We start from the raw sequence: 27,983 nt of genomic DNA, 5'->3' as shown, positions 1-27,983 counted from the left end.
GTTTTATAGACTCGATTTCAATCTAAAAATCGAGGGTTAAAGACTCGATTCCCACTTGGTGAGTTGGAAGTATGATGCCATATAGATCTCGAGTCTTATAGACTTGAGTTTTAAAAAGCAAAACCGAGTTTCTAAGACTCGATTTTTGTACTTGAAAAAGAACATATCTGAAGAATAGGGGAAGAACAATCTGAAGAAGAACAGAGGAAGAACAAATCTGAAGAGGAACGATCTGGAGCTCTGAAGAATAGAGGTAGAACAAAGAGACGATCTGGTCGATTGGACGATTCAACGTTGGGTGAGCCGATTTGGTTGATTGGATGGTTGAACGCTGGGTGGGTGATTGGACGATTTGGTCTTCAGATTTGCAGTGTCGAAGAACAAAAAAGAACACTGGGTCAGAAGAACGCCAGGAAGAAGAAGGTGAAACGGTGATATTTTTCCACAGTGAACTTCCACGTGGATATTTTGCCACGTCAAATGCCATCACTTACAATTCGAGACTTAGAAACTCGAGTTTTATCTTGGAACTCGAGATTTAGACACTCGAGATGTTAGTTTCTTAAATTGTTTTGAAACGTAACAACTAACGAAATTGTTTGATATTTAAGGTTATTTGGAAGAAAAAAAATTCCTGAAAGTAACTCTCAAACCCACAGAATTTTGAGAGAAAATACTCATTTTCCTCACCCAAAAAAAAAAAAAAAAAAAAAAAACCCACTCCTTACTCTCCCTATTCATCAAACACTAAACTCTAGATCATTGGACACATCCTACCGTTCTCATTCTTTAACAAGAAGAGTTAAAGGTACAATTCCCTATATGGGGAACAAGGAGAAGATCCTTGGTTAGATTCAAAGAGAGGAGCAGCTGTACTTTTCACAGGCGCAAAAGTTTGAGGATCATCCATTCACCTTGTCTTTGTTTCCCTATATAGGGAAAAAGACAAAATCTGAGCTGTTTAACACTATTTTTTCCAGAACTTTGAGACGAGAGATTTGAATACCCTAAGCTACTTCCTGGGCAGTAACACTTCTCACAGGTTAAATAAGCATCGAACAGTTTTGCAAAGCTGGGCTTGGTTGATAGCAAAACCGTTCTAGTCCTTTAGAGGTTAATGCAAAGCTCACTACAGCCGATGGGTACCCCTTCCAGGTGCTACTCTCCGCGGCTAGCTAGTTGGTGTGAGTGTCCCAAGGTGTAGCCCATGATTCATGTCTACCAACAGAATAGCTTTCTTGGGGATTGGCCGATGTGGATCAGTCGAACACATTAGATATAGGAATACGCACCTGACTCGAGTTAGAACAGAAAATGGAGTTACCACCTAATTATAGGTTCAAGAACCAACTTTGATCAATGTTCAAAAGTCTAAATATAACCAAGCCATAAGTTTAGAGTTAGCATACAAAAGTGGAAAACAGTTAAGCACCTAAGCCTGCCTGGTCGAATAGATTGGCCTTTACTTCATACTTTATACCCACTTTCTAACAAGCAATCCAATATGCTAGATCCCTTGCCAACATGCAAGTTCAAAATAAAAGAAATACATATAATTACTCCCTGTGATTAAGTGTTGGTTGGCACTACGACGGTTTGATTGCTTGGCTCTAATTTTGAATTTTGAATTTTTAGTTTTTTTTTTTGAATTTTTATTCTTTTACAACAATTTTATAATTATTTTGAGGATAATTACAAGTTTTAAGCCAATTTTTAAATCTTTCAGTGATTGAATTAAAACATTGTCATGGATTTCATTTCATTCCGGCCGAAAAATACCAAACTAGTTAGTAGACAAGAATGAGAAAGCCTTTAATTCCACATTGGGAAAAATTTCAGTCTATTTTGACCAATTTCGGTCAATACTCAAATTTCAGCCGGTATGATTTTACTCCTTTAATAATTACTAGTTGCATATCCACATGATGTGCAGTAAAACTTAACGATTTGTTTTTTTGTTGAGTGAAAAATGAAAATAATAGACGAAACTTATAAGTGCTAGTCCCAAACATTTCTTAAAATTATGAATTATTTTCTATCAAAGTATGATTGATACAATATATTAGATGTTTAAAATTAAGCTATCTATATTTGTTATTTGAAAGTGTTTTAAATTTTGTAAGTATTTTTTTTTCTTCAAGGAAACATAATACATTTTACATTAAATTATCATATAAGACAAGATATTTTGTAAATAATGTAATGTAGATAAAATTTGTTTTATCACTCTTTACAAATGGTTCATCTTCTATATGTCTTGAATAACATAAAGAGGAAGCATATATAAGTAAATTCATCACTTATATTAGAAAAAAAATACAATTCTTTAATAATATTAGAAAAATGTAATTCTATCATGAACTTATCAACATTACGCTGACAACATGACATAATTATCAATGAAAAAACTCATATATCTACACAAACCTCTCCTCCCAAAGCATCATCGAACGATCTTTCTATCATAATATTTTTTTCACAATCAATCTTGTGTGGTAGTACTACAAGGAGGCATTTTCCTACAACAATTTATTAATAGAGCTTCTGCTATTACAATAGTTTCCTCAAACTATTTTTTACAAACGGTTGTTGTGGCCAATTCATACTAGTTTTTATTTGGACCACCACTAACATCACTTTTTCACTTATTAATAACAACTCACCATAGTTTGTGAAAAATTTTGTAAATTTTTTTTTTTGGTAACTATAGCATTCTCCTATAATAATGGTTGAGAAGTCAGAAGATTGAATCAAGACGGAATTTGAACACAACCCCTTTATTCAACGAAGACAATAAACTTTACAATTGGAAGCCACCATATGAATGTCACAATCCTCTCACTATCCCAGCATTGTCCTTCATATTATGACCTGCCTGGCAGGCAGGCTTGTCATTTTCTCATATCAGTAAACAAACCCCACACGATTTCAACTTTCAGAATATTCAAAGTATAGAGTAAAAGATTAAGGCAGTGTTTAACTTTTTAGTTATAGTTGGTTGTGTGCGCAACAGGTCTTTCCCAAAGATTAATGCATTGAAATAAAACTCAAGTAAATTCATCATTTCTTTTCTCATACAAGTTCGTCTCTTTCAATTGAGTTTGTGGGAGTGCATTGTCTGCATTTCATTTCCTGAATAATGTCCGAAGCAGCTGCTATTCTTGTGGGCTTGGGTTAGATTTTAAGTCCATCTTTATTATTTGTTTCTTTTCCAGCTTTGTTTTCTCATTACTTTTTGATTACTATTAGTTAGTACCAATAATTCTGAAAAGCTGTGAGGTTCTTATTGAGTTAATTTTTTTACATTTCTGCAGTAGTCATTGTTATAAAGATTATTGTTGTGGTTATGGTATGCCAAAGATTTTCTAAAAGGAATAGCAGCAATGTCAATCCGGACTCACCGGACTCACGATTTATGACACTCACAATGGATAAATTTCTCAACGATATGGAAAGAGAGAAGCCAATCAAATTTACCTCTCAGCAGCTCAGAATTGCAACAGACAACTTCACTAATTTTTTGGGTTCAGGAGGATTTGGATCAGTCTATTGTAAGGAATTTCAACGAATTCTCAACTTGTGAGAAACAAAAAAAAAAATAGAGAAAATACACGCCAAAGAAAAACAATCATACGCACAAGACAATATTTATGTGGTTCGGCAATTTGCCTACGTCTACAGAGTTGCAGGGATTTCACTATTATCAGGGAAGAATACAGAGTACAAATTTGCGGCTACAATCTTTTCTCACTATATAAAACACGGCAACACAACCTCCTTTAAAAACCCTAATCACCAAAGTCGGTTTCTACATATACATAATGGGCCAAAAAATTTTTCCCGGGGGCGTTGCCCTTGGACCTCCAAAGGCTTGTCTATGAGCACTCTAGCTTGGGCCATCAGCCCAAGCCTCCGCTCCATGGACTAAACCTCAGTAAATCTCCCATTAAAAACCACGCAATATTATTCGAGTCAAATCAAGTCATTGAACCAGATCAAACAAAACTAGACTCCACAAAACCCAACATCTATAAGGAAATCTTTAGTAATGGATCTGTAGTGGCAGTGAAAGTTCTATATGGGAATTCTGATAAGAGAATTGAGGATCAATTCAAGGCAGAAGTGAGTACAATATTAAGGGTTCGTCACTTTAATCTGGTACGTCTTTATGGTTTCTATTTTGAGAAGAACCTGAGAGCGCTTGTTTATGAGTACATGGGAAACGGCTCGCTTGACAAGTACTTGTTTGGTGAAAACAAGATCTTAGGATTTGAAAAGCTTCATGAGATTGCAGTTGGGACAGCTATAGGGATTGCTTACTTGCATGAAGAATGTCAACAATGAATAATCCATTATGATATTAAACCAGAAAATATTCTTTTGGATGCAAACTTCTTGCCTAAGGTAGCTGATTTAGGTTTGGCAAAGCTATCTAACAGGGAAAATACACATATCACCATGACAGGAGGAAGGGGGACACCTGGTTATGCTGCACCAGAAATGTGGATGCCATATCCTATAACCCAAAAGTGTGATGTTTATAGCTTTGGGATGCTATTATTTGAAATCATAGGGAAGAGAAAGAACCTCGATGGTAGTCTTCCAGAGAGTCAAGTGGTTCCCAATGTTAGTTTGGAAAAAGTTCGAACATGGAGAATCGGGAGAGTTGAGTATAGTTTGTGGGATAGAGGAGGAACATAGAGAGACAGCAGAGAGAATGATGAGGGTAGCTTTCTGGTGTGTTCAATATAGGCCTGAATCAAGACCTCTGATGAGTGTTGTGGTAAAGATGTTGGAAGGAGCGGTAGAGATTCCTACACCTTTAAACCCATTCCACCACTTGTTGGTTGCTAATCCTTGGGATAATGCAAATTCCCATCCAACACAGACTGATAGCACTTTTAATTCAGAATACTCCTCTCAAATGACCTATGTAGGCGCTACTCCCGTGATGAGGAAATATGAAATTGAAATAGGCTTTATCTAGGTGAGCTGAAGGGCATCACTACCGAGTCTGAGTGTCACCAATTTTTACATAAGTACATGATTCAAGGATACCATTTCTCTGTTTATACAGAAATGCATAATGTGCCATTTGAATTTGATTACTTATTTACTTGTAATCTCTAGACCCTGTTAAGATAAATGCCTTATACCTATAGCTCATGTTGCCTCTACAGATCAGGTTGCGAGCTGAAATTCCAATTCAAATGTTTCTACAACTTTCAGATAAACTTGCAGAGGATTTGGTTCCAACTATTGTATTTTTTTTTTTTTTTTTAAATTCAAAGGTCTCATCATTATCTTTTATCCTTGGCTTCTGTCTAGGATTTTCAGTTGTAACTTGTAATCAAATAATCTAATAGTTTTATTTTGTACGTTTATCTATAATTTCAATACAACTCATGGGTTGGTAATTAAGCCAACCCCAATTATTCAGATTTTGATTCAACCAGCTGTTCTGTGAAAGTAAATAGGAGTACAAATAATCTCCTTCACCACTACTTGCCCAAATTTGGTTGGTTTTCTTTTATTAATCATTTGTTAGAAGTTAAGTTGCTCCACCGTAATCAGTGATGACTCTAAGAATTTTTTTTCAGAGTGGTCATTAAGAAACTTAAATTATACAATATTTAATAAAAAAATATAGTTATATCTCATTATCAATGTTGCAAGCTATATCTTTTTCAAAATTTTAGTTAAATAAAATTTTTCTTGGATATTTTTTGGTAAAGGCCCAATGTATTGTTAAAAGGGCCAAAGTTTGAGATGTGCATGAAATATATACAATAAAGTAATCACATATCTACATATTTAACCTTACTTTTATGTTATTTTGTGACTGATTATATAATATCTTTGTGTTGTAGGTAACAAGGGCTTTACATGCAAAGTGGGGCTAGGCCAATTAAATCAAGCCAACTTACATCCAGCCAGGCATGAATTCAAGAAAAGACCAACCCAATTAAATTTAAGTCCAATTGGAGTAAGGAATCAAAGGAAATTTGCACCAAATCCAAGTCCAATTCGGATTAGTATTCCAGATTGCATATCAGTTAATATTTTTGGCATAACTTTCGGCTCAGATTCCAGTCGAGATGATTCAAGTTGGGCTGGAACTTTAACTTAAAGGGCTACAACTTTGTAGTTTACCAAAAGTCCAAATTCTGACGTTAAATGAGCCAAAATCGTCGGTTAAGTGAAGCCTAAAAATCTGGGATTTTCTTCAAACGGGAATTCAACTTGTAATAGGATTCCTTGACCTATTTAAAGGCTTTCTAGGGCAAAATTCAGGGGGGTTAAGGCTAGTGCTAGGGCTGGGGGCTGTACATAGAGAGTGCGGCTACTTCTTTGGTTTTCTTCCATTACAGTTAGTTTTATTTTATTTGTCTAGTTTAATGTTTAGTATTTTATTTTTGTGTTTTAGTTCAATTATTATGAGTAGCTAAATTTATAATTAGGATTGAGGATGAAACCTTGTTAAGGATTATTAGTAATATTTATGTGATTTGATTTTTCCTACAATAGTTGTTCTTTAATGATTTAAATTGTTCTTGCTTCATATCAATTGACTAAGATGAGATTCTAGATGTGAGTTCAATCATGTTTTTCTTATGATTTAGGATTTGTCTTAATTAATTGAATGCTTGGTTTACTAATTCTTGATTATAAAATTGGATATCGCTTGTGATTTGTCTGTCAATGGATATAATTTATAATTTTATTTTTAAAATTGGATATATCTTGTGATTTGTTTGGCTACGGATACAATTGATGATTTGATTTTATACTTAAGAAGCGAAGAAGAACATGCTTTAGATTTTTAAACATAAGTTTTAATGATGATATTTTCCATGATGGCAAGATTGATTTCTAGATTATCATGTAGTGAGTTGGAAAAAATTAATGATCATAAATATATGCTGATGTAACTTACAAGGCGGATTCCAAAACCTTAATTCCTTTCTCTTGATTGTTTACATCTTTTTATTGCTTTATATCTTTTGCTTAGTTTAACTATTTGCTTAGTTTTGTCATTTGTTTAGTATATTTAATTGCAAATAGCCAATTTTTATTAAACTAGATTAGGATTAATTTGGTTAAGGTTTAATTAATTTTCCTACGTTCATACAAGTCCCTGTGGGTTCGACCTTGTTCTTGTCTAACTATACTTCGATACGGTTCGTACATTTGCAAGTACTTTAAAATTTCACAACAGTTTGAATACAAACTTAGTTGTAGCCTAAGACTACAACTTTCACTAAACAAATTAAAATGACTACATATTTGAAAATCTAACTGTTAAATTGTATGTTTTTTATATTTTTATAATACATGTCAAGTTTCATGTTAATCAGATGTTATTTATTATTTAATCCATAAACTTATTTTTTGCTTATAATTTTAGACTACAAAAATTAAACATTTGATTGATGACATAAGTTATTAATCTTTAATCTTCTTGAAGTTTTTTCAAGGTGGTCATTAAGAAACTTAAATTATACAATATTTAATAAAAAAAGATAGTTATATCTTATTATTAATGCTACAAGCTATATCTTTTTCAAAATTTTAGTTAAATAAAATTTTTCTTGGATTTTTTTTGGTAAAGGCCCAATATATTGTTAAAAGGGTCAAAGTTTGAATACTTAGACTACAACTTTCACTAAACAAATTAACATGACTATATATTTGAAAATCTAACTATTAAATTGTATGTTTTTTATATTCTTATAACACATGTCAAGTTTTATGTTAATCGGATGTTATTTATTATTTAATCCATAAACTTATTTTTTGCTTATAATTTTAGACTATAAAAATTAAACATTTGATTGATGACATAAGTTATTAATCTTTAATCTTCTTGAAATTTTACAAACAGGGAGGATTTAAGAAAAATAAATGTAATCTAATTCTGTAATTGTTAAAATTCATAGCCAATAAAAAAAATATTGAGTGGAGTTGTAGCTTTAGTTTACAACTAAGTTTGTTGCTAAACTTTGTCCAAAATTTAATTATATTGGGCCTAAAATAATTTAGGGTGGTCACACATTTTTTTTTTAGGGTAAAAAAAATCATAAAATTTTTAAATTTTATAAATAAAAATGATTTTTTTCCTAGCCAGGGTGGGGACCACCCTGACTCTAATGTAGAGCCGCCAGTTACCATAATTTTGTTGTGCCTTTTAAGTTATAAGCCACCATCTTAAAATTGAGATTCATAAGCTCTCTTCCTTGAAGTTTCTCTCACATCTACCATCCTCTGCAATCAATCTTAATGCTTACACTGATTTTGATTGGGCTGATGATGTTACAGATTGTTGCTCTACGACAGGTTTTTGTTTTTTGTTTTTTTGGCAATTCTCTAATATCTTGGAAGAGTAAGAAACAAACTGTAATTGCGCGCTCATCAGCCGATAGTGATATAGCAAGATCGTAATTCAAATAACACACAATACTGTATTTCATGATTTTTTTTTTTTTTTTTTTTTTGAGAAGAATGTATTTCATGATCTTGAGGGGTGTGTTTTTTATAATATAAATTATCTGTGTGATAGGTAGACTTAATTAAGGCCATAATATTTTTCACCCAGTCCTTTTTAGACAGTATTTGTATATTGTGTATATAAGGTTTAAATAATTAAGGCCATAGAGTGCGTCTAAAGCCGGATTTTCTTGAGCTAGACCTGTTGATTGTACATGGCGAATAATTAACTCAACTGTTTGTACAGTTCACAGCTAGACCTGTTGATTGTACATGGCGAATAACATAAAGAAGTGGCAAAGAATTAATCGTCAACAAATAACAAAAACATGAGACCTTGGACCACTTATAAGGAAGATTTGTGTGGTTCTTTCTAAGGAAGAACTGACAGACTTATTGTAATTGTTGATAAGTTTGAATCAAGAGCGGAGGTTGGTTGAATCTTCTGCATGCGACAAAGGTTCACCAGCGAAAGTCTAGGACTCTAGGCAAGGATTTCTTGGCAACATTGATGCTACTTGCATGGTTTTGAAAACCAAACTAGTCAAAGAACCGAAAAAGGATTGCTCCTTAGTTTTTCACGGTTATTGTCCAGTTTTTTTGCCGGTGTTTTCGGTTTTTATCATGCTAGTTCCATGCCTGGTTATTGGCATGGTTTTGAAACTCGAATTGCTTAATGAACCGTAAAAAGAAGAGATTCAAGATTTTTAAGGTTAAACTGAAATTGAACCAAGGTTGAACTGTAATGACATCATAATTAATTTAATAATTATTTAAAAAATAAAAAAATATATTAAATTAGTAAAAATTGAAATTTTAACTAAAATAAAGATAAATAATTTTATATGTATATACACTTAACATTTTTGTTGGAGCTTTGAAGTCATGACAAATCTCAATTGAGTAACCAATAATTTTTATTTTTAATTTTAAGAGACCCATAAAATGGTTAAGAGAGAAATTGGTCTGTCTGCCCATGGCCAAGCCTATTTGACAACCCAATCAAAAAAAATTTATGCCCAAACCCATTTGAATAGTCCACCATTTATGAATTAAAAAGAAAAAAACTATAGGAATCCTATAGGATGCCCGCCTATTTAAATACAAAAGCTGGAATTGCTTGACAGTGGTTGACAGTAAAGCAAATATTAGTGGCTGAGTTGAAAGCAGCAAAAAAAGGGGACTCCATTCACCAAAAAAGAAGAAGACTCAAGCGGTCTAGTTTTTAAAATAGCGGCTACTTGGTTCTTATTCCTTCTATTCAAGCACTATAAATGTAGATTTGGAATTTTTTTTTTCCACCATGCATTTGACATTTTTTTTTCACTAATTTTGATGATTTTCCATTCAAATTATAATCACTAGTCACAGGGCGATGCGTGACAATTTTTTTTTTTGTTAAGTGAAAATAAAAAAAAATAATAGGTGAGATTTACAATTGTTAATTCAAACATTTCTTAAAATGATATGATTATTTTCTAACAAAGTCTTAGATTTTCTAAATTAAACTATTTATATTTTTTATTTGAAAATGTTTTAAATTTTGTAATTCCTTTTTTCCAACGAAACATATATAATACATTTTATGTTCAATTATTATATAAAATGAGATATTTTGTAAATAATATTGTTAGGTTCTAAGACTTTAGAAATTAATGTATTAGAACTTCAATTTGTATTATGTTGGTAAACCATGATCAAAACATAGAGTTTAAGTTTAGGCTTGCTCAAAGTGTGTTTAATTGTAAAATTGGAATTGAGTGATTGCAAAATTTATTAGACAAAATTTGCAAGGCTTGATCGATCGAAAAATAGACTCGATCGATTAAACCACGTGCAGATTTATTTTTTTGCAGAAATTTCAATTTAGCCCAAGCCTAGTTTGACGTGTAGGGTTTGTGTGTTGAATCTTTTGTGAGATCTGGAGATATTTACCTTCATACACACACATAGAGTTATCAAGATCAAGATTCGTGTCAAGAACTTGATGATCTCTTTAGTTGCTGCTTAAAGAACTTAAAGAAGATCTAAAACCTTTGAGTAGGGTCTTCAAGTCACAAGTAAGAGAACTTGTGGTTGCAACAGATCAAGGATTGAAGTAGTCTGTAGATTCGGAGCTGTCACGGGGTCGTGGTAGTAAGTTTTATACTCGAGGTAGCAATAGGATATTAGTAGTCTAAGTTCTATTGTAAAAATTTCAATTCTTTCATAGTGAATCTGTTTTTATCTAAAGGATAGTTAGATTAAATCCTCCCTAGGTTTTTTATCGGTTTGGTTTTCCTGGGTAATCATATCATTATGTTCTTTATTTTTTGCTGCTTTACATAATATAACTTTATTGTTTTAACCTAGATCTGAACAATAAACCTAAGTATTTACTTGGTTAATTAATTAGGTTAAATAATCTAGTTTACATGGGTCTAAAAATGTACAAATATAATATTAATGCGTGGTACGAATTTGTTTCTAGTGCTCCTTACAAACTTTTCGTCATTTATACGCTTTGATTGGCTGAGAGATATGAAGCCTCACTTATTTATTTATTTATTTTTGATGAGATATGAAGCCTCACTTATATTAGAGAAATATACAAGACTTTAATAACATAAGGAAAAATGTAATTTTATAAAAAATCTACCAACATTGCACTTAGAATGTGACATAATTGTCAATGAAGAAATTTCTCTTTCTACACAAACCTCTCCTCTTAGAGTATTACTGAATTGGACCAAATGAACCTAAATGAACTGAATGAACCAAAATGCTACACTAAAATAGCTCAATAGGAGCATAACAATAATAAATGCTATGCTTCAATTTTTAGATCCTATAGATATTATACAGATATAAATTAGTCTCATTCATTTACTTTTAAAATTCATTGGATTACTGTTGTTGCCTGACAAAGGACAAATAATATATGTCTGCTTCCTTTGCATGTCATACTCTTATCACTTTTGACTTATAAATTCATGTTATGGCCAGGCCGGCAGGCTTGTCATTTTATCATTTCAGTAAGCAAATTAAACCTCACACAACTAGGAATTAGTGGTCAAAACATGGCTCTCATTACTGAAGTCATAGAATCAAGATGTGATGTTCTCTCTTTTGTTGCGAACTTGATGTTGTACCAATCATCTATTCACCATTTTTTTAATTACGAGTTCATCTCTTTCGCATGCCATAGACTAGAGTTTGGGGGGGCGTGTTTTTCAGTGTTTGTATTTCATCTCCTGAATAATGTTCCCAACAGAAGTTCTTCTTCTGGGCTTCTGCAAGATTTTAAATCCATCCTTTTTATATACTTCTTTTTCAACATTTTTTTTTTCTCATAACTTTTTGTTCATTATTATTATTTTTGACAAAAAGTGGCAGTGTTCATTATTTATTATTAAAAGTAATTCTGAACATCAATGTGGTTCTTATTGAGTTCTGTAACACTCTGCAGCCATCTTTATAACATTTGTTTCTTTCGTTGTGGCATGCCTAAAACGGTTTGTTAGCAACAATGTTAGTCCAAGACTCACGATGTTTAACAGTCACCACCATGGATATATTCCTCAACGATATGGAAAAAGAGAAGCCAATCAGATTTACCTCCATGCAGCTCAGGATTGCAACAGACGACTTTTTTTATTTCTTGGGTTCAGGAGGATTTGGTTCAGTCTATTAGGGGATCTTCAGTAATGGAGACATAGTGGCAGTGAAGCTGATCTAAATGGGAATTCTGATAAGAGAATTGAGGAACAATTTAAGGCAGAAGTGAGTACAATCGCAAAAGTATCACTCTTTTTAAGCAGATTCAAGCCATCCAAAGTTGGCAAGATTTATAATAGTCCAACTGAATTGTCATATAGATCATACTAACTCCGAAGAACTAATTCCGAAGAAGTGGTTGAGCTCAAAGCTCCACCAAATAAACTCCTTACTTTGACATTAAAATAATATAAGATATGACAGTTACGTAGAATATTTTATATCACATATCTCATCTCACCCACTAATAGCGATATGTCCTCCATAGAGTCTGGATACAAGCAAATTACAAAGAGGAAAAATAAACATTTTCATTGTTTTTGTTAGAGATATATATTAGACATATTAGCCCAATGTAATAGGCCCAAACCCATTCCTACTTGTACTAGTAGTCTAGGGTTTAGTCGCCTATATATACTCATGTTAGGGTTCATTGTAATATAGGAAGTTATTGTACTACACTCTCATATAATAAAGATGTAGCCCTTAAGGGATTCCTCCGTGGATGTAGGCCGTCAAGGCTGAACCACGTAACCCTCGTGTTCTCGGTGTTCCTCTGCTATGCTTCCCCTTCCGCATCTACTCTAGCATACATAACATGGTATAACACATCTCGTTGCTAATATTTAACATGGTATCAGAGCCAAACTTCGTTCTTGGCATCAAACAAACATCTCTAGCAAACAAAGAAGATTCTTATGTGCACACTGCCATCAAAAGTCATATGCTTGTCGGCTGGATCTAGACTCCATGGCATCTCGTAGCCGCTATGGCTCTCACTGCTGTGTCCAGATCTTAAACCCAAGCAATCAGTGTCTCTCCCTATCAGATCTGTGCACATCAAGCCTTCGCCTAATGAAACCAACAAGACATACGTGCTCCACGGCATATCGCAACCAAAACCCAGAAACCCGACCTCCAACGGCAGCCGCACGCGCCACCACGCGCGACCAATGGCTCCTGGAACTCTCACACGCGCCGTCGAAGATTCTCGACTCCCAGCTCGGATCTCAGTCACACGCGCCGCCAAGCCGGCCTTGTCGTCCACCGATCCACTTGGCCTGAGAATCTGGTAATCATACGAGCTCTCACGCGCCTCCACGCGCCGCAGTAGCCTCTGAAAAATCTTCCACGCGCCGCCATAGATTCTTGATTTCTAGATCGTCTTCCGGCGCACGTGCCGCCCTGTCGGCCTCCTCGTTCGCCGATCTACGAAACCTGAAATTACGGGCCTCAACCGAGCTAACACGCGCCTTCACGCGCCACCCTAGTTTCTGGCTTCTCCTCCACGCGCCGACGGAACACCCACGCGCCTGCCACACGCCGAAGACTTCCGCTGTTGTCATCTGACGTCATTGGATGACGTCATCACTCCACGTCAGCAGCCACGCAAGCATGTCCACGTCAGCCCTAGTCCACGTCATCGACACGTCATCAGCCACGTCAGCAGTGTCGTCTCGTCAGCGCCACGACCTGGACCGACCTGACCCGGACCACCCGGATCTGACCCGTGAGCACTTTGACTGTTGACTTGACTCTGGACCAGTTGACTTTGACCAGTTGACTTTGACTTTTTGCGTTGACTTTTGACCAAAAGTCAAAATTTCCAAAAGGTCCTATCTTGCTCAGTTTTTCGCGTAGATTCCAATTTTGGACTCCGTTTCCGCATTTGAGACTCCGAAATTAGTCAGTTGGCACATTCTTCATTATGGTTTCTTCAAAGGCATTCTTCAAGGCATTTCCAAGTGATCTTCTCAATGCTTATCCAACCTCAAGCCTTCATCGAGCTTCTGCCTTGAGTTTGAGGGAGGGTGTTAGAGATATATATTAGACATATTAGCCCAATGTAATAGGCCCAAACCCATTCCTACTTGTACTAGTAGTCTAGGGTTTAGTCGCCTATATATACTCATGTTAGGGTTCATTGTAACACAGGAAGTTATTGTACTACACTCTCATATAATAAAGATGTAGCCCTTAAGGGATTCCTCTGTGGATGTAGGCCGTCAAGGCTGAACCACGTAACCCTCGTGTTCTCGGTGTTCCTCTGCTATGCTTCCCCTTCCGCATCTACTCTAGCATACATAACATGGTATAACACATCTCGTTGCTAATATTTAACAATTTTGTAGCAGCTATCATGATTTCTTCATAAATTTTGTAACTCAAAGCATAATTTCACAATTAACTTTGTAACCCCAATTTATGATTTTATTATTAATTAATTAATTTTATTAAAATACACCCAGCAATCTGTTTGAACTCCCACATGCGACAAAGGCTTACCAACATATGTCTAGGTGAGGATTTCGCGGCAACAGCACCATGTAGATTCAGATTTTTTTTTTTCCCACCATGCATTTGATGATATCCCATTCATTTTATAATCATTAGTCGCATTCGTTTACATTTTAAAATTTATAGCATGGGGAAATTATATATGTCCGCTTCTTCACTTGTCCTTCAGATGACACAACATAATCCTCTGACTTAACATTTTCTTGTTATGGCTAGGCCGGCAGGCATGTCAGTCGATCATATAGTGAGCAAACCCCACACGGTTTCAAGTATATTTATAATATAGAGGAAAGGATTAATACATTGGAATAGGAATTATTGGTCAAAATATGGCTCTTATATTAGAAGTTTTAACAAAATCAAGATGTGATGTTCTCTCTTTAGTTGCAAACTTGATGTTCTACGTAAACAGTCTATTGGCCATTTTTCTTGTAAGTTCATCTCTTTCACATGCTAATATGCTAGACTGTAGAGTTTATGAGGGAGCTTTTAAGTTTTGGTATTATTTACTGAATAATATCTTTTAGACTGCAAGCTGTGCCACTTTACCTCAAAACCAATAAGAGAACCAATAAGAGATGAGGGATCAGAGATAAGGAAGACGCATCCAAGTCATTTATGGAATTCAACTTAGCACCCGGCATGACTATTTTTGTACCACTACCAAGCCAAAATTTGACCCACCAAACAACTCCCACGAAACAGGCAGCAGATACAGCAACACCAATTTTTGTAAGCTCGTGTAAGTTCTCAAATCCATCGATCCATTTTTTACTTATTTTTGTTTAATTTCTTTTCCATTATTTTTATTACTTTTTGTTCACTATTATTTCTAAAAATAATTCTAAAGAGCTGTGTGGTTCTTATTGAGTTCTCTACACTCTGCAGTCCTCTTACTGATAATTGGTCCTATTTTGATTGCTGTTTGCCGAAAATGGCGAGGGACGGGTACGTAGGGACGTAGGGTAGCAGCAATTTTAGCATGGATAAATTTCTCAATGATATGGAAAAAGAGAAGCCAATCAAATTTACCTCTGTGCAGCTCAGGATTGCAAAAAACAACTTCGCTTATTTGTTGGGTTCAGGAGGTTTTGGATCAGTCTATAAGGGTATCTTTGGTAATGGAGACATAGTGGCAGTGAAGCTTCTAAATGGGAATTCTGATAAGAGAATTGAGGATCAGTTCAAGGCAGAAGTGAGTACAATTGGAAGAGTTCATCACTTTAATCTCGTACGTCTATATGGTTTCTGTTTTGAGAAGGACCTGAGAGCACTGGTTTATGAGTACATGGTAAATGGCTCGCTTGACAAGTACTTATTTCAAGAAAACAAGATCTTAGGATTTGAAAAGCTTCACGAGATTGCTGTTGGGACAGCCAGAGGGATTGCTTAGTTGCATGAAGAATGTCAACAGCGAATAATCCATTACGATATTAAACCAGGAAATATTCTATTGAATGCAAACTTCTTCCCTAAGGTAGCTGATTTCGGTTTGGCCAAGCTATCTAACAGGGAAAATACACATATCACCATGACAAGATCAAGAGGAACACCTGGTTATGCTGCACCAGAAATGTGGATGCCACTCAATGATGCCATATCCTGTTACCCAAAGGTGTGATGTTTACAGCTTTGGGATGCACTTATTTGAAATCGTAGAGAAGAGAAAGAACCTCGATGATAGTCTTCCAGAAAGCCAAGAGTGGTTCCCAAGGTGGGTTTGGAAAAAGTTCGAATGTGGAGAACTGGGAGAGTTGAGCATAGTTTGTGGGATAGAGGAGAAATATAGAGAGAAAGCATAGAAATTGATGAAGGTAGCTTCCTGGTGTGTTCAGTATAGGCCTGAATCAAGAAATGCACCTACCCATCCAACACAAATTGATACCACTTTTTATTCAGAATATTCCTCTCAAGTGAGCTTTGAATGTGATACTCCCGTGATGAGGAAATATGAGATTGAAATAGCCTCTACTTAGGTGAGCTGAAGAGCATCAGTCTCTCTCTCTCTGTGATCACTGCTTAGTGTAATAATTTTTCACATATGTACATAATTAAGGATATTATTTTTCTGTTTATATAGAAATGCATAATGTGCCACTTGAATTTGATTACATATTTCCTTGTAACTGCTAGATACACACACACACACAAAAAGGAACAAAAGGTGTTTTTCAATGGAAGGAAATAGAAGTATAATCATGTCCTACTCCACTGCCAGCCATACCACTGAATAATAAGTTATTTCCACCAGTAAGAATTGAGCAAGAGATACCCCACAGCACAGATTGCAGAGGATTCTGTCTGCAGAGTCTTCTAACTACATGCAGCAACCACCTCTTGGTTTCACATCCCATTAGATGCGCAGAAGCTGCCCAAGCCACCTTGCAGAAAAAGATCTAAGACCCTTTCCCCTCAAAGCTTTGAAACCCCAGCTTAAGATTTCAGACCAACACTGCCTCTACAAAGGTACAAATAATCATATGAGTCTGTCATGGGTTATTAATTTGTTTCCAAGTGCCAAACGACATATGAAAGTATGCCTTGGAATAATAGAAGAATGTCATACAATCCCCCAAAAATCATCGACTGGCTGCTATGATCTAATAGCTTCTGAATTTTCTGCACAAATGAATGTACCAGATTTCCCAAGAGTCCATTCAACAGAATCCTTCTTTTCCTAAATTACTCGACGCACTTTAATTTGAATATTAACTAGAGCTTTAGATCTTGCTGATATTGAACACCAATGGCCATCAAAGATAACACTATAACTCCAGCACTAAGGTTGCTCCCAGCATTATATACAACCATCTTGGTAGCAAATAATTAGCAATCCTCCTATCTAAGAAACTCTTCACTTCTATGCCCCACTCTATGCTTTGAAAATCATCTTGCTCTATCTCTCTTTGGAGCAACAGATTTCATATGTGCTTCATTGTTGCCGCTTTGTTCCACTCTCCCAACTCTCTTCAACCCAAACTAAATTCTCCTTAGAAGCATAAACAAGATTCCAAACGACGTTAGCCTCCTCCACTACTGTGTCACCAGTTCCTTTCAACAAAAACCTATTGATTTTCTTCTCAATGGTTCTAATTACTTTGGTACGTTGAGGATAAAAAATACTAGTACAATAAACCTGGATCCATGTAAAACAGATTGCGGTACAATAAACCTGGATACTACATATTTTATTACATAAAATTTACAACCTGTTTAGCCATGAATGTGATTGGTGGACTTTAACTACTTAATTAATGAATGTTTGAATTTTTTATTTTTGGGTGGTAATGAATGTGATTAGTGTACTTTAACAACTTAATTAATGAATGTTGAATTAAATTTTTGTGATTGGTGACATGTTAGTTTAAAAAAATTATGAAGTAAAATTTGTAATAGCTTTAGCATTTTCCCATGTTCTTTTTTTGATAATTCAATATTCACAATGGGAGTCAAGAGATTTGAACTGTAGACGTACGTCTCTGCTAGAAACACTAAAAGTGTCAATTGAGCAACAAAGCTGCATTTGGAGAATTAGAGATATGGACCACATGTTATTATTTTAGAAGAAAGGACAATTGCAGATTTCATGATTAGAGGTTTGAGATCCTTATTTTGCATTTGTCATCTCTAAAAAATGAGGCTACTGTAAGGACACGATTCGTGGCGGACCGTAACAATGTCGGGTTCGCACGTGAAAAGGCCCTAACAATATCATTTGTAGAGCGTGGGTTTGGAAGGGTAGGCCTTGATCGACAGGCGGTGGGTTTTTCGTGGTGTTCGTACAAGTTTAAGTTTTCCTTCATCCTTGGAGTCTTTTTCCTGGAGGTGGGCTGGGAGGCTCTGGTTTTTGGCCATTTTTCCCAACCTCTTCTCTAAGTTCCTTATTTTTCCTTTTATACTCGCCTGCGTCCACTATCCTTCATCCACGTATAGGGTCAACCTTTCCAAGGCTGTTACTTGTCCCGTCAGTCCATACCCAAAGTCGTTGGGGATGGTTGTAAAAGCCAAAGAATGCGGCTCTGTCAGGTTCAGAGCATTAAATGGCAATAACAGCAGCTTTCCCTGGATATTTTAGATCTTTCTTCCAAGTTTTAGTCCTATACCGTTTTTACCCTTCTTTCTGGAGGTACTCTGGGTCTGCCGAGGACTGAACTGCTCTCGGCGGTATCCAAAGGCTATCTTGTCGAGTTTGGGCCATAGCCCTCCTCGGCTTGGGCCTTTGGATTCTCCCCGGGTAGGTGGGCCTGGCCCATAAATCATTTGGGCCCCACAGCTACAAATCACATTTGTTTACATTTGCTATGACCACAATTTTTCAATTACAAATATTGCCACAACTTTGATATTGCAAAGTGTTAGTATTTGTCTATCACTTTCATATGGATTCACTAGTTAACTAAATCAAAGTTTTGGCAAATTTTGTGGAACAAAAGTTGTTTGCACATCAACACATATTTTCTCTTCAAAATTTACAGGATTACGTAGGGCAAACTATGTTTGCCTTCTTCACTCATTGTTGCACACAATACCCTAATTATTCTTGTCAATCTGATCATGCTGGTGATTCCTTGGGATGTACGGGGTTTAAGAATGCCAAAATCCTCTGAACCATATTTTCATTCCCTGGGGACTCAGTTGGGAATTAAACAGAACCCAGCCTGAAGTTGATTTCCAAATAATGTAATCTCCTCTAGGTTTTTTTTATTGTGTGGGTTTATAATTATACTATTGAAATTTTTATTTTCAAAACAGGTCAATATGGCAATTGTTGTTGACATTAAACCATTAATATCTATAGAATAGTATCCATTAACTTTAATATTAGAAGCTGTCGTAGACCCACTCAATGCGCGGAAAAATTTGATGATTTATTTTTTTTATTTTTTTATCAAGCAAAAAATAAAAATAGTAGATGAGACTTATAAATATTAGTCCTAAAGTCTTTTTGAAATGATGTGATTATTTTTTAACAAAGTATAGTTTATAGAATATATTATATTTTCTAAATTAAGTTATTTATATTTGTTATTTGAAAGTGTTTTAAATTTTGTATGTTTTTCTTAAGGAAACATAATGCATTTTACATTCAATTATTATATAAGATGAGATATTAAGTAAATAATGTAACATGTAGTTGGAATTTGTTCTAGTGTTCCTTACAAATAGTTCATCCTTTATACATCTTGAATAGGCTAAAGAGGAATAAGTTATAAGTAAATCCATCACTTATATTAGGAAAAAAAATACAAGACTTTAATAATATAATAAAATTTTAATTTTATCAAGAACTTACCAATATTATACTGAAAATGTGACATAATTGTCAATGAAACAACTCCTCTTTCTACGCAAATCTCTCATCCCAAAGCATCACCAAACTAAATAGAAATTGACTAAAATGTTACACTGATATGACTTAACAGGAGTATAGCAGTAATAAACACTGTAAGGACACGTTTTGGACCCAGTACCTAAAGTATGATCGGATCCAAGCCCAATACAATGAATTTGTAAAGAGTGGGTTGAACAACTAGGCTCTAATGAATAGGATAATAGTTAGAATGGATTTTAAAAGATAATTAAACAGAAATGGATTGGAATTATCTAAGTAAATTTGTTCTCGACGCAATCCGAGAAAGTCTATTCTAGTATATATTGATTGAAAATGGTTACAGGTATGGTTCAAAGTGCTCTAGTGCTTTCTCTTACAAATTTCCGATCCCCATCTCTCATTGTTCCCTTCTCCTTTTATACTCTGTTCCCTTTTCATCTCTACCTTCCACGTGCAAATCAGATGGTGGGTGCTTGATAGTTGTCCCATCAGCCCCCTCCTGAAGTCTTTAGGTAGTAGTTGTAAGGCTTAAACCCATTGTTTAGGTATCACTTCCACAATAATGCGGCCGGAGAGTTAGCTACAGAGCATTTAATGCGTGGTAGCAGCTTTTTTCTTAGATATTTTAGGACTCCCTTATGTCATTTGTTTCTGCAATGCTTATCCACTCCAACAGAACTTCCTGGAACATTCACTCGAATGGTAGACCATCTCTACAGACCTTGAGTTTGGTTAGCTGAGGAGGCATTCATCCTCGGCACAACCCCCTGGGCCATTATGATCAAAATTGACTTCTTCATTTGCTAACATGGGCTCTCTTGACAATGTTTACCCTCCTCGAATGCCTTCCAGTCCTCAGCTTGGGTCTTAGGCCCATTATATACGTAAATAATGAGCTCCTGCGCCCAATACCCCTACAAATACCATGTTCAATTTTCAGATATTATATAGATATGGATTTGTAGCATAATACTATATATATATATAGTGAATTATTATACAATTTGATTGAATTTAATTTTAGATTTAATATTTGATATCTTCTATTAGTATTGGGACTTGACTAGGCAATACATAATGGAAAACTTTTACAAATAAATTTTAAAAAATAAAAATTTGTATTTTACATTGTTTAGTCAATGTAAGATTTACATTGTAAACTAAATAAATGTGTACAACATTATATACTTTTATGCAAATGTGTGCCATTATGTACACATTTGTTTAGTCTATAACTTAAATCTTACATTGATGGTACAATGTAAACCAATAATTATCCCTAAAAAAAAATTATTGTTGTTGCCGAATGAAGAGCAAATTATATTTGCTTCACATGTTGTTGCATGCAATGCCTTGATGAAAATTCTTGTCAAGCATTATATACTTTTATAGAAATATGTACAATTTTATACACATTTGTTTAGTCTACAATGTAAATATCTTACATATATGGTACAATGTAAACCAATAATTGTAAAAATTTGGAAAAAAAAAAAAAACTACTGTTGTTGCCAAACAAAGAGCAAATTATGTCTGCTTCACACTTCGTTGCATGCAATGCCCTGAAAATTCTTGTCAAGCAAGTCTTTTCTTGGAATGTATGGCGATTTATGGCAGGCGGGCTTTAATGCATTATAATAGGAATTGTTGGTCAAAATATGGCTCTTATTCTGGAAGTTTTACACAAATCAAGCTATAATATTTTACCCATTTTGTTGCCATCTTTGTTGTACATATAATTTTTTTTCTTCTATAAGCTCATCTTTTGACGTTGTACATGCATATCATCTTTATTCTCCATTTCTCTTATAAGTTTATCTATATCGCATTCTATAGAGTATGTATTGCATTTCCAGAATAACGTGCAATACAAGGATCGGAGGGTTAGCAGATACATTATTATTATTATTATTACAAATAATTCTTTCTTATTGAGTTCTCTACACCCTGCAGTAATCCTCATACAGATTGTTATTTTGGTTGTGCTAGCCTAAGAAGGGCTAGAAGTAGAAAGGATGCACAATGTAGGACACTCACCATGGATAAATTTCTCAACAATCTGGAAAGAGAGAAGCCAATCAGATTTACCCGTCAGCAGCTCAGGATTGCAACAGACAACTTCACTAATTTGTTGGGTTAAGGGGGTCTATAAGGGGGTCTTTAGTAATGTAGCCATAGTGGCAGTGAAGGTTCTACATGGGAATCCTGATAAAATAATTGAGGATCAGTTAAAGGCAGAGAGTGAGTACAATTGGAAGAGTTCATCACATTTAATCTCGTACATCTTTATGGTTTCTGCTTTGAGAAGCAATTGAGAGCACTTTTTATGAGTGCCTGCACATGGGAAATGACTCGCTTGACAAGTACTTTTTCAGTGAAAACAAGATCTTAGAATTTGAAAAGCTACATGAGATTGCAGTTGGGACAGCCAGTGGGATTGCTTACTTGCATGAAGAATGTCAACAACGGATAATAACATTACAATATTAAACCAGGGAACATTCTCTTGGATGAAAACACGATATTAAACCAGGGAACATTCTTTTGGATGAAAACTTCTTTCGTAAGGTAGCTGATTTCGGTTTGGCCAAGCTCTGTAACAGGGAAAATACACATGCCCCACTGACAGGAGGAAGGGGAACACCAGGTTATGCTGCACCAGAAATGTGGATGCCACAAGTGTGATGTATACAGCTTTGGGATGCTATTATTTGAAATCTTAAGGAAGAGAAATAACCTCAATATAATCTTCCAGATAGCCAAATTTGGTTCCAATGCGGGTTTGGAAAAGAAATGGGAGAGTTGAGAATATTCTGTGGGATAGAGGAGAAATATAGAGAGACGGCAGAGAGAATGACGAAGGTAGGTTTCCGGTGTGTTCAGTATAGGCCCAAATTGAGGCCTTTGATGAGTGTTGTGGTGAAGATGTTGGAAGAAGCTGTAGAGATTCCTACACCTTTAAACCCATTCTGGCACATGTGGACTGTTACTCCTTGCACTAATGCACCCTCTCATCAAACACAGACTGATGGAACTATTTTATTTGGAATATTCCTCTCAATGAGCTTTGTACTCATGACTCCCGTGATGTGGAAATATGAGATTGAAATGGCCTCTACTTTGGTGGGCTGAAGGGCATCAGTCTATCTGTCTATATATCTACGTGTGTGTGATCTGTGTACTATTTTTTTTGTGCATGATTCAAGCATAGAAATGCATAGTGTGCCATTTGAATTTGATTGCTTATGTAATCTCTACAATAACAACCCCCCCCCCCCCCCCCAAAAAAAATAAATAAATAAAGCATTGAACCATAAAAGGAAATAGAAGTATAATTCATCTCTTTCGCCGATGCCTATGCCAACCATATTTATTTCATCGTGACTTTTAGTTACTAGCCATCATATTAAAAATCAGATTGATAATAAAATTGGAGCTTCACCCAATTAAGAAGTAGTCCCAGACCACTGAATAATTGGTTCTTCTTTACACTAGTTAAAACCAAGCAACAGATACCCCCTATATTGCAGAGGATTCTGTTCTGCAGAGTCTTCAAACTTCATGCAGCAACCAACTCTGGATTTTACATTCCATTTGGTGGCTTGAATGATGATCTCTTAAAAATTTCTTTGCAACCACATGTAATAGACAGCAGCTGCCCAAGTCATCTTGCAAACAAAAAATTTGAGACCCTTTATCTTCAAAGATTTGACACCCCAGCTTAAGATTTCAGACCAGCACTGCCTCTACAAAAAGCGCCCAATATATAACCTTGATAATTTATGAGACAGTCATGGTTTTTTAATCTGTTTCTAAGTGCTAACTGCTAAGCAACATATGCAAAAAAATCCTTGGGATAGGACAAGAATGCTAGACCATCATCCACAAATCAACTACTGGCAGCTTTGATCAAAGAGCTTCCAAAGTTTCAGCGCAATCGAAAGTACCAGATTCTGCAAGAGTCCATTCTCATTCGTGAGACTCCACATACAAATTCATGGATCATTAACAAATTGAGTGATGGCAATGATTTCTATAGTGGCCCAATTGCCAACTTGCATACATGATTATAGGCCACAAACTGAATGACCTCTTGTGATAGAAATTAATTAATTAATTAATTAGCCAAGTTATTAACTAATCAATTTATCATGCAAACGCATGGTAGCACAAACAAATCACCAATAAACTAATAATGCAACGGAAAATAAATAACACGGTGATTTGTTTACAAATGGGGAAAACCTAATGGCAAAAACCCCACCGGGTGATTTTCAGGTTACCACTCCCGAAACTTCACTATTATCATAACAAGCAGTTACAAGTAAAGGAATCCAAGTACCTTACCAACTTACAGTTGAACCCTTACCCCAATACCCAATTGGACTTGTTCTATAGTGACAGTTCTCCTTTCGATGCATGACTCCCAGTACGTGACTAACCAATTGCGCGGATTCCAGTACGCGGCTTCAATCACCAACTAAGAAGGTTGTTGGTTGCAAAGTTCTTCAGTTCATCCACATAATGAAGATCAAGAAGATGCTTGGTCACAAAACCCTACGGTGCACATACATAGCAACTTCTTCAAGAGAAAGAGATGAACTAGGGCAAGAACTTCGTCTCCGGTCACAATTTGCTTGAATAAAGTTCGCTCAAAGCTTGTGCAACTTGTGAACTGTTTGATGGCCTGTAAATTGGTCCTTTTATATGTTTAGGTTTAGGAGAAAAGAAGGCCCAAAGACATATTCACGGATCCCAAGAAAATCATATTGAAATTCTGAAAATCTTAAATCTCGATAGATAGCAGGTGTCGAGCACACCGAATGAAGAACAGCCTCCTAAAGCTCAATAGATGCAGCTGTCGACTAGCTGTCGAGCTTTAATGATTTTGCATTCTGAACTTGTTTTCTTGAATAGACTTGAAAGTTTCAATACTTGATCTTGAAATAAGGTTTCTTGAAGTATTTAAAACATCCTAAATCTACCCAAATACAAGTAAAGTGTGTTTTGTCAAAGGATAAGCCAATTACATAAAATCAAGACATATGTTCTTAACATGTGAAACACATATGTCCTAACAATCTCCCCTTTTGGCAATCTGTGACAAAACCACAATAAACAAATGAACATATGAGAGAAGCCATAAATCACTCAACTCATATTCACTTGTTGAATACAATAAAATATATCCTAACACAAACTCTTGAAAATTTTTACAAGAAGAGAGTTTATGGCAAGTAGACTTTGACAACCTGTATTTCTGAAATACTTTAAACAAAACTCATCAAGGCATCTTTATGTGAAACAGAAATAATAGATTGCATACAAGTATAAGAAACACGTGTATAAAAAGCGAAAAGAAACAACACATGAAGGGGTAGGTGAAAGAAAAACATACATCAATATAAATAAAGAGATAAGTACAATGTATGTCTAAAAATGGTCATAAGACCTCATGTACAAGAGTAATGTATCTAAAAAGAAAGAAAAGCAAAGATACATATTATTCTCACTACATCCCTCAAAAATGTATCAACACTCCCCCTAACAAAATGATCCTATACTAACTCTCCCCTGAAGATGGACTACTCTAATACCAAAACTATTCCCCCTTTTTGTCACGAATGACAAAGGGTAAGAGTGTCAAGTAGACATCTCATCGGCAGAGCTAGCATCTCCATCATTATCATCTGAAGCATCATCGTTATCACTATCATCATCATCCTCATCCTCAGAAGCAGAAGCCATAAGAGAAGGTGGTGAAGGGGGAGCCTCAGGAGCAAAGCCATCTATAGACGCCTGTCGTCGTGCAATATGATCAACACGAACGTTCACCTGATACAACTCTGTAAAGAGTGTATCAAGGCGGGTATCCATGCGCTGCAACTACGCCATGATATCTCCTAGAGACACATCGCTCGAAGAGGAAGGAGGAGCCAATGTGGATGGAGCCGAACGGGATGGAGCGGAACGAGAGGAAGGAGCCGCTGAATCCGACTGTCACTATCGAAGCTGGGCCTCGCTACATTTAACGATAGCGTAATCTATAGCACACATGACGGTAAAATGGTCAGATGAGAGAAAAGGAACAGAAAAATGGCGTAGAATCCTCGTGATAGCAGAAGGAAAGATGAACTTATCACGGGTCGCTGAATATAGATGAGCATCTATAATAAACAGAATGAAATGAGAAGGGAAGTCTATGGTAAGATGCTCAAGAAAAGACAACAAAAACCGAGCATGAGGTTCTGTGATAGAGTTATAGTGAGAGAGGGGATGCAAAACAAAAGTCATCACCATGTTCATGAACCTAGGACTTTTAGCAAAAGGTCGACATGATGTAAAAAGACGCTCACCCCAAGAAGTAGGGCGCTCACAAAAAGCAGACATGAGCTCATCCCTGGACATAGTCCTCAAACATTCACAACCAGGATAGTCAGGAAACTGTATTCTAGGAACCCAAAGCACATCCGCAACTAGCTGCGGTGTGATAGGAATGCGCGTACCTCGAACGCGAGTGAAGAAAAGAGGTACTGACCGATCAATCCTGTGCATGTTGGAGTAGAACTCCTGGACCAGCACGAGAGGACAGGTGACCGGGGTGTCACATAGTGACTCCCATCCCCTACTGTGAATGATAGAGGGAAGGTCGATGTCAGCAAAATCTGATAAGATGACTTGGCGTTTCGAATGAATGCCTCGTCTAGAAAATTTCTCTGACAATGCCTTAAAGGCATCATCATCACAGAACCGAATATGAGATAAGGTAGGAGCAGACGAAGAAGAAGCACCAAAACGAAAAGGGTTTCGAGCTGGAGTGAATTTACGCTTATGTGCCATAGACACGACTAACATAAACAACAGAAAGGGAGAAAAAGAAAGACCATCAGAAAAGTCCCAAACATTTTCAAATATATCAAATATATTGAAAAGAAGTACATATACATGGGAAATGCATGAACATGTGACATGCAAAAGAAATTTCATCATGGGCCTCCAAACCTACCAGCACACAATCATATAGCACATATCTAAATGCATGGCAAGATCATTATAATGCTAATGTGATGCAATGTATGAGGTTTTAAACACATTTAAGTGAAAACCCAACCCAAAATTTCAATGAAATCTCATCAATTTTGAAAAACTCCAAAAATTTCAAAAACCCCAAATCCTAGGTTTCAAAACATGAAATGCATGAATGTGAAAGGATTAGAAGCTTACCAAGTGAAGAAAAACTTGAAAAACCTTGGAAAATCCTTGAGAACCAAGATAGGAGTGAGATTGGAGAGTTTTTGGGAGAGAAACAGAGAAGTATCGAGAGAGAGATTAATGGAAATGAGGACCGGATCACGCAGGGGCTTTATATAGGAAATCCAGTAAATCTCGATAGATGCAGGTATCGACAGGTGTCGAGGTATCTATCGAGGAGGTGTCGAGAAAATACACATCGACAGCTGAGGTATCGAGGATCAACACACCATTTTTTAGAACAGAAGCTCGATCGATCCACCAAGTATCAAGAAGCTATCGAGCATACAGACCCAATCTCGATAGATCCACTAGGTATCGAGGTGCAGGTGAGATTGCGATAAGAAAAAGCTTAAGGAAGCTCGACAGATAGCCAGCTATCGAGAAGGTGTCGAGCCGGCTTTTAAAAACAGTTTTTCGAGATGTGAAAAACACAAACATGAATGCAATCCAACATGCAACTCAACCAACAATCCAATCAACACATTAAGCTCTTAAAATCATCTCTCAAATGAAAATTTAAGCACATGGATCTCCACAAACACACACACACACTAAACAAGTCTAACTAATTTTATATTTCAAAAACGAGTTTAGACAGTTTAGTGAGCATAAATTAATACATGTAAAACCTCGTGATGGCCGAATCACATTGTACCTGCACATGTATCAAGAGTAGCAAAGAATATTGCGTGTTGTGTGTGAAAAACTTCGCAAGATTGCATAAGTGTATGCATGTTATGACGATTTGAGATATGAGAAAATCACTTTAACTTACACACAATCATAACTGCTTGATGGGGACTATCACTTTTGAGGTACATCCTATAACTCCCACATCTCCTAGAATACACGTTTG

The 27,983-nt window shown here is 35.8% G+C and overlaps 1 protein-coding gene and 2 pseudogenes across 2 annotated transcripts; all 3 read left to right on the top strand.

Moving 5' to 3' along the window:
- Nucleotides 1–3,406: 3,406 nt before the first annotated feature.
- Nucleotides 3,407–5,146, top strand: LOC115962492 (annotated as a pseudogene). Its single transcript, XR_004085442.1, has 2 exons — nt 3,407–3,551; nt 4,010–5,146. The product of XR_004085442.1 is annotated as a G-type lectin S-receptor-like serine/threonine-protein kinase At1g34300 (transcript).
- Nucleotides 5,147–15,523: 10,377 nt separating this feature from the next.
- LOC115974005 (rust resistance kinase Lr10) lies at nt 15,524–16,517 on the top strand. The gene is given in 2 exon segments (XM_031094235.1): nt 15,524–16,132; nt 16,134–16,517. Coding segments are annotated over 2 exon segments (993 nt in total).
- A 5,394-nt stretch (nt 16,518–21,911) lies between these two features.
- On the top strand, nt 21,912–23,005 carry LOC115974003 (annotated as a pseudogene).
- The last annotated feature ends 4,978 nt before the right edge of the window (nt 23,006–27,983 follow it).

The sequence above is a fragment of the Quercus lobata genome, chromosome 2, assembly GCF_001633185.2.
Source record: "Quercus lobata isolate SW786 chromosome 2, ValleyOak3.0 Primary Assembly, whole genome shotgun sequence".
Lineage (NCBI taxonomy): Eukaryota > Viridiplantae > Streptophyta > Magnoliopsida > Fagales > Fagaceae > Quercus > Quercus lobata.
The sequence above is the reverse complement of the archived record's forward strand: the minus strand, read 5'-3'. Positions and strand labels throughout refer to the sequence as shown.